Source organism: Megalops cyprinoides, chromosome 17 (assembly GCF_013368585.1).
Source record: "Megalops cyprinoides isolate fMegCyp1 chromosome 17, fMegCyp1.pri, whole genome shotgun sequence".
In the NCBI taxonomy this organism is placed as follows: Eukaryota; Metazoa; Chordata; class Actinopteri; order Elopiformes; family Megalopidae; genus Megalops; species Megalops cyprinoides.
This window is the reverse complement of record NC_050599.1, coordinates 10,710,053-10,718,607: the sequence shown is the minus strand read 5'-3', so window position 1 is coordinate 10,718,607 and position 8,555 is coordinate 10,710,053. Positions and strand designations below refer to the sequence as shown.

Below are 8,555 nucleotides of genomic sequence, written 5' to 3'. Positions count from 1 at the left end.
CATTTGAAGCCATGGTGTGAAAATGATCGCAATGTTTAAGAATGACTGCAGCTCAGCACTGTAGCGATGATTCATTCACCAAGCCCACTTTACCAAATATGGCAGCACGGTCACCGCGAGGGGGGAGAAACCGAGCTTTCCTATTGGCCGAACTACGCGCTGATTGGCATGTTATTGCCCACCCTCCTGGTTCCTGGTTATTGACACTTTAACAAATCCTATCCACTGCCTCTCCGTCTGCAAGTGCCGACAGATCCAGGCAACAATTTTAAATAGTTGGACTCTTCTTTTAGCCCATAGAGCGTCTGCACACCAATGTCAGTCTTCAGTGACCAGTAGCGCGCAAAGTGGGGTCTCTCAACAAGAGCTGTGAAGAACTAACAATTCCAGTGGATGCACTTTAAGTGAACTTTTTTTGTTAACCTGACGATTCCCTGCGCTTTCTGGATCGTGGTATGGCAGAAAAAAGGAGATCGCCGTGTACAATGAGCTTGAAGGCTCACGCATTTTCAGTGGAAGCCCTCATTGGGGCGGAAAAGAAGAGAAAGTTGGAAGAGGATGGTGAAAACTGCTTCGAGGAGGTCACTGAATTATCGAATCAAAATGAGAGTCCGAGGCACAGGGCGGACAGGACTTGCGCCAGCAACCGAAGTTGCGAGATAGAATGTGCGAGTGAAGGATCCCGTAAGTAAAGTACAACATGTTACATTAAAACTCTCACAATCTTTTAACTCGTCCATTCGTTAAATCGCTTTGGTAATGATTTAGCTTAATACTGAAAGTAACACTCTTTAACATAATCGCAAGAATTAATTTGATCATACAACCTTCTATTTCTCTGTTTTACAATTCCAATGTGACAAATATTCGTCAGTTTTGGTGTGCTCTACAAAAAAATGGAAAAATGCACCAGTCTACTACTAAAAGTGTATTACTGCTACTACCACTTTCACTCTGGCATTCTGACTGGCATTCTCATAGTTTAAAATAAAATGATATCTGGATATGGTCCATTACATCGTAGCCGTAAGTCAACACAGTTATTTATTGGACTAATAAACGTCATATAAGTAAGATCTTGATAAATTAAATGGCTGAAACATTAATTAGCGTCGTTATTCTATTAATACTAGTAATTTACGGGTCATTATAAATAACTTCAAAAATGGTCATATTATTTTTTATAAATAGGTTACAAAAGCCCCTGACTGGTGAAATATATGAATAAATTAGGGGCAGTCAGTCATAACCTGCTCAAGAATTCAGGGTCCCTGGCTTTATTGAAACACATGATAAAATATGTGTCTCTTCCCTGATATACAAAATATTAACTATAACCCATAGGAGGCTAGTACTCACTAATATTGCTGTGCTCATTTTTCAGGGTGTAATCTGTCATTGAGTTAGTTGAGTCTATTTGCCCTTTGACCCCTGTCTCTTGGAATTTCAAAAATACTCAGTGATGAATGAACTGACCATAAAGTATTAGACTTTGTAGGAAATAGCTAAGCTGGCAATCTATTGTTTATGTATATGGGCTAAAATATGTTCATTTGAGCATCGGTTCTTTTATCATATTGCTTAAAATTAGCGTGAATGATGCAGTAACTATTTGGTTATGTTAATAATGATAATAATAATAATAATAATAATAATAATGATAATAATAATAATAATCACTGTCTCCATTACACTCAACAGCAGACTGTGACGACGTGTTGTTGGAAAGCCCTCGGCCTTCCTCTCAGTCGGCAGCTCCTCTCATTGCCTCTCAGCCGGGGTCGGGGCCTGCAGAAGAGATGCGCGTGGACCTTCAGGGATCAGACTTGTGGAAACGATTCCACGAAATCGGCACAGAGATGATCATCACTAAAGCTGGAAGGTAGGCCAAAGTTCACACAATTAATTATTTTTAAGTGTTTCGTTAGGGTGTGGCCTACGTTTTTTAAACAGTTCTGGTTCTTTATGTTGCATTCCACTATGCAGTTATATCTCATTACATTATTCAGTGGGTACAGAAAGGAAAACGTCAAGGATAGCCTAGACGTTATTTCAACAGATGCGATAAATATACATATTTCTATACGTCTTCTCCTTACAGTTCGTAGCATACTTTTGTTTGGTGTAGTGGATCTAAATAGTCTTATTTTTCGATATTATTAATATTATTATTAGCAGCAGCAATATTAATAACGTACTTCCACTTTTTAAATCGCTTATGAAATTATCCAATTAATGATAACGTCAATCGATTGCATCCGAATTAGAGGGAATGCTTCATTTCAACTTAGAATTTTGGATTCGAAATTTGTATTTCGTCTTTTTATGATTTTGATAACGAATCAAGATAGCCCGGCGGAGGTTGTGCTTCTCATCAATTTCATGTAATGAGGATAAGGATAAGGATATCAATAATATTGACAATAAAACCGGAAAATGTGAGTATCCGCTGCTCGATGTCTATAGCTTATTACCAAAGCAGGTGTAACATATACAGTTCTTTGTCCGTGACAGGCGGATGTTCCCTGCGATGCGCGTGAAGATATCTGGTTTAGATCCTCATCAGCAGTATTATATCGCAATGGACATCATCCCCGTCGACAACAAACGTTACAGGTGAATTACAGAAACAGTATAAAAACTGCACAGTCTGCATTTATTTTGCAGGTCTTAATTTTGTAGTTACATTGGTGGCTTGGTTTTTAAGTTCTTTTTGCAGTAAAACAGGTAATCATATTTATCGATTTCTGGATAATATGATGAAATTACGCAAATTTATCCTTTCAGCACTTTAAACGGCAGAAATGTTGCCTGCTAAATTATTTGTGACAGATGTGTTAACATTTTACATTATTTCACTTCAATTTACATTCATTTGCTTTCAAAGATACGTGTACCACAGTTCGAAGTGGATGGTCGCTGGAAACGCAGACTCCCCTGTACCACCGAGAGTCTACATCCACCCCGATTCCCCAGCCTCTGGAGAAACGTGGATGCGACAGGTCATAAGTTTCGACAAACTGAAGCTCACCAACAACGAGCTGGACGACCAAGGGCACGTAAGTGCATCATTTCCTCTTCATAACCAACACGCGTTATTGGCATACATACTTGATATTGATCATGCATTGACATTGCAGTAAGATGGCGGCGTTACAACTTACCCCCTTTACACAGCAAATATTATGACAGTGACAGTCAGAGTATAATGGATTATACTGAATACAATTTCGCATTGCACAGACTATAATTAAAAAAAGAAGAAACCGAAGAATATCTTGAAGGATAATTATGCGTGATCAGGCCGTAGGCTATAGGAATAATCATGTGCGGGTTATTTACGTGACAACAGTGGCTGCTTGACTGTTTGCGGTTAACTCTTCTCAAAATAAGGTCCAATCAAATGTTTTTTTTCTCCAGATAATTCTACATTCTATGCACAAGTACCAGCCAAGGGTGCATATTATCCGAAAAGAGTGCGGGGAGGACCTCTCTCCCGTGAAGGCCATCCCAGTCGGAGACGGAGTAAAGGCTTTCTCCTTTCCAGAAACCGTTTTTACTACCGTCACAGCATACCAGAATCAACAGGTAACTTTCTAATAACTGCGAATAATGCACGTTCACTCAATTACATGACGCCCCTCTGAAGTAAACATGCCTTCAACTGGAATACAACAACAGCAGGCCTCAACAGCATCCAGAACAGTTTACGGCGCTGTGTCTGAACGCTCCCTCCAAATACACGCAGGGAAAGCGAACACAAACTTTGGCTTTACAGAAAAGTTTTTTTCCCTGCTAATATCAACAACCGCAAAACCCATGATGCCGTTAAAGCAACAAAAGCGAGGAACACTTACTTGGGTTTGTAATTTAATACGAAGGACAAACCTCCGGATGATTGAATTCAGTCCATGGACGTGGAGACCTTCAATTAAATCAGCTGATTCGTGACGCTCGGGGTTTAACACTGTTGTAACGTTTCACATTTATAGCGCTGTTTAGGCGAAAAAAAAACGTCCTCCGACTATTACCCATTACTTTTTCACACTTGCACGCACATTTACGTGTTGTTTTGGTGGTGGGCTATGAGTCAGGTTCACTATTGACACTGATAGCTGCCGACAAGTTTTGGCAGCGTTGGAATCATTTAACTGTCTCCGTTAATATGCGTCACACATCCTATGAGATCTTCTTCTTTAGTAAAATCTGACGTCTTACACGCCTCCCCTGGGAAAAGCGATGGCGCATTTTGGTGTCCCGTAGTTCAAAATGCAGTTATGTCCAAGGGCTTGGTTCGATCCAGTCTCAAAGAACCTCGGAATGAACTTTGACGAAAGTAAACATTTTTCCTCACTTTAGCAATAGCAAGATCACAGTGTTAAAATGACAAAGAAATTAAACACTTAACTCTTAACTTGTTTGAAATTATATGCAAAGGGAATTGCATTTAGATTTAATCTAGAGGAAAGTGTTTCAATTTTTTGCTGTTTTCCAACACTTTGTCATTGCTGGCTTTTTGGATATATTGATTATATCTTCACAAGGATAAATAATGACTGCCTTAGAGTTATGTAAAATAATCTATGAAATGTCAATGTAGTATATTGGGTCATTTTTGAATGTATGGTATTTATTTGAAATTTTTAAAAATTTTAAACCATATTTCAAAGAATGATCTTTACTGCAATAAGATATTAGACATGTGTAATACAAAATATTCAGAAAGGCCACACTCTTACAGGATATGTTGAGTGTTTTTTCAATTATATGTTTAGGAGGAATGTTTGTCTCCAAGTACTAAAAAATGTTTGTTTTTTTATCTGCAGATCACAAGATTAAAAATAGACCGAAATCCATTTGCAAAAGGATTTCGAGACTCTGGAAGAAATAGGTGAGTTGAAGGAGTTTCCATATGAAGTTCAATTCATTTGTATCTTTCTTAAAAGAGAGGAAAAAAACAGCTTTGCTTGTTTGGCGATGTAGACTGCTCTTTTCAAGCCTTTTCTAATGCCGTTCAGACAGAAAGAAATGTAATCACATGCAGGCTTCATCTGTGCAGATGAGTCTTGTTCTAAATTCCTTATTTTAGTCAAGTTTTAGAAATATAAATCCAGTGTTTCTGAAACGAAGGATGTTTGCTTTTGGAGGTACTTCTCCATTATTCACATTTTTAATAAAAGCTATGCTTGTTCCATACTTGGCCAAGAATGAAGATCTTTCAGCATGGAGATTTTTGTGAAGGAAGAGAGCATTTCTTGGAAAGTCTGGACCAGACTAAACTCTCTGCTCTGGTCACATGCACAAACAGATTCAAGCGAACCAAGAGAAAATAAATAGAAATAAGAAATAAAAACAGCACCATAATAAAATCATTACTATCCCAAAATTGTTGCTCCCCTAGGTAATTTTACTGAAATCATTAGAGTTGGTTTAGAATAAGCCTCCCTGGGGACTCTGGAGAATTTATGTGGTGTAGAATAGGGTTTCATACCCCAGAAAGGCCCTCACGTTTGACCCTATAAAAGTTTAACTCAGGAAGGTACAAAAAATTCCCCTTTAAATATTACAGGAAAACTTAACCAGTTTGCTAAATAAACTACACCATTTGATAGCACAAGCGAGGTTGGTGATAAAAAAGAAGGAAACATTCAAGGCATCTTGTATAAATTATCGCCTTGGCTACACCCCTCCAGGAGGCGACTTTTATCTCCATGCTAACTAGAAGCAAAAAAGCTCCCATTACTGGAGAAAAAGAAGGTGATTTTTTTCCCTGCCCAAGTCCACCTAATAAATATTTTATTATGGCTTCCTGCAAAATGGCTATGATCCCTCCATAAAGGCAGTGTGAAAGCAATTATATCAGAACAGAATGTTGGCAGTCACAAATCGAGCCCAAATTTTATGTTATTCATTACCTGACCTTTACTGCCATTTTCTATGCAGCTGTCAGGCGTGCTTGATTTGGTTGATTATGGTCGTAGTCAGGTGGTCATCAAACGCTTTCTACACTGAGAGCCATGAACAAGTGTGAGTGTGCATGCTTCTGTTTCTGTGACAAGCCAACAGGATGCCTGCTCATGTTCCTGGCCCCTGACCCAAACAAGTCTCTGCATTAATAAATAGAATACTACCCCCACTTACAATACAAGAAAATATGTTTTTTTCAGTGTATACTGTGAATGGAAAATGTTTATGGAACATTAGTCATTTTAATATCTGTGATTTAACCTCCTGAAATGACCATATATAATATAATATAATATAACATAATATAATATAATGTATTTTTCAAAACAGTTACAATGACTCATAACCAATTTATGGCTGCCACTCACCAGAAAAATAACTGTGTATGTTCATTTTTTTATAGAATGGGACTGGAAGCTTTAGTGGAGTCCTATGCATTCTGGAGACCCTCTCTAAGAACGTTGACATTTGAAGACATCCCTGGAATGGCTAAGCAAGGTACGGTTGCACTGCTCGAGATTAACTGTTCTCTCAAACGAAACAGCTTTGAACGTTGATGGGGACACACGTGATGACAGCACAAGGTGACACCAAGTAATTTGATTTGGCTGATAGACTTAAGTTGTGTGCTTCCATTTGAAATGTGCAGCTGTCCAACCAAGAAGTAAAAATCATAAGGTAATTGTTGCACAGTATTAGGCTGAAAGATTGAATATTTGTACTGTTTTTGATATGACCTCATTGAAAAAGATCTCCATCGTGAATAGTGACTGGATAGTTAAAACACATTTACAAACTGGTGTTAAAGCTGTGCCGCTCATGCCTGGTATACTTAGAGGTTCAAAGTGCGTCACTTCCGCCCTGACACAGAAAACATCTAGGACTCTGGCTTACATAACTGCAGGCTAGGCTTTGGTGTCAGCTTTCCTGTCAGGATAATTCACACTAAAGAGCCTCCTCCAGTACTAGCCGGCCATTTAAGTTGTTTGTGAATCATAAAATGTTATACCACTATCAGGGCTGTCTCAGTATTACATTTACTTTCTTTTTCAAGATGCAATCAGCTACATATTACAATACCTAGCATATATTCACAAACAGCGAGAGTGTCTAAATGCTTTTTAGTTGTGTTTTGTGTAATTTCACATGCATACTTGTGTCCCAAAGTTAACTTCTGATATTGTTGACTCCTTATATGGCTTTTTTCTTGTGTTGTACTCTGCCTCACTTGTAAGTTGCTTTGGATAAAAGCATCTGCCAAGCGAATAAATGTAATGTAACTGTGACTTGGATGGCTCAGAGGGTAAAGATGTTTGTCCGTCCCTCTTTTACAGGAGGTCCTGGATCACATGGGCTCCTGCCGTCAGCTTCGAACGGGGTGTCGTCAGCTCACACGCATCTCCTGTCCTCGTCCCCCTGCTCCTCCCCTGCCTTTCACCTGGGTCCCAACGGAGGCCAGCTGTGCAACCTCAGCCCGGCAGAGTACACCGCATGCAGCCGCTCCGGCCTGGCCCTTAACCGTTACGGAAACTCCCTCGCCGAGACCTACAGCCGGTTGGCCAGCCCCTCTAGCGAGGCCTTCCCGACCCCCCGGACTGCCTCCTACGTCGGGGTCAGCGGGACCAACGTGTCTGTGGCGGCCGGCGATGGGGAAGCCTTCAGCTGCCCACAGACTGGCCTTCCCATTCAGATACCAGGCATGCCGTCCCCTCAGCTCCAATACATCATGCCAAGTCCGCCCGGAAATGCCTTCTCAGCCAATCAGAGCCACCAGGGAACATACAACAGCTTCCGGCTTCACAGCCCCTACGGTTTATATGGATACAACTTCTCCACGTCTCCGCGGCTGGCTGCCAGCCCTGAGAAGATCGTCTCCTCCCAGGGCACTTTTCTAGGCTCCTCCCCCAGCGGAACCATGACTGACAGGCAGATGCTCTCTCCTGTGGAGGGTTTGCACATGCTCAGTGGGGCACAGCAGAACCTCTTTGACTCCAGGACTTTGGGTTTGGGGAGCCTGACCAGCGCGACATCCTCTCAAGTCTCCGCCCACATGGTTTGAGCACGGTTTCCGCTCTGTAGTTGTGTTGGTATGTTTTCTTTTGGTTGTTAATTTTGTTTTTTGTTTTGTTTTTTTTTGTTTTTTTGGTTAAAGGACTGTAGTGATACTTCAAGTATCGATTTCAAAGTCAGCTTTCTGAAAAGACTGGTGACGCCCTGCTTTCAGTGGTTGTCAGGGGACTGGGCACAAGCTGGAGCTGCATAGTGCTCAGTGCAGGGATTCCCAAGGCAAGGCTTGTGTGAAAGGGACAGTGGGAAGGCATGCTATGTCAGTTATTTCTAGTGTGAATGTGAACTGGAGAACAAATGAGAACCCATTTAAAAATCCATTCACAAAGGTGTATTTTTTCATTACTTACTGTCAAAAAAGGGTACTGATTGGAAATGTCCAAGCTAAAAACTTTGAAGCATGTGTAAAGCTGTGGTGGATGTGTATGGATATGATGCGTTCACAAAGCAAATGTTTGATCAGTTTCCTTAGCAGTTCTAATGAAACTTATAACAGAGCTGAATAATTTTTGTACAGCAAG

At 40.4% G+C, this 8,555-nt stretch overlaps 1 protein-coding gene across 1 annotated transcript; it reads left to right on the top strand.

Annotated features, from left to right (window-relative positions):
- The first annotated feature begins 256 nt into the window (after positions 1-256).
- tbx18 (T-box transcription factor 18) lies at positions 257-8,265 on the top strand. Its single transcript, XM_036550028.1, has 8 exons — positions 257-684; positions 1,702-1,882; positions 2,515-2,616; positions 2,888-3,059; positions 3,421-3,588; positions 4,827-4,891; positions 6,371-6,465; positions 7,302-8,265. Exons 1-8 carry the CDS (start codon positions 456-458, stop codon positions 8,024-8,026), a joined length of 1,737 nt encoding a protein of 578 aa, XP_036405921.1. The 5' UTR covers positions 257-455; the 3' UTR covers positions 8,027-8,265.
- Positions 8,266-8,555: the final 290 nt, after the last annotated feature.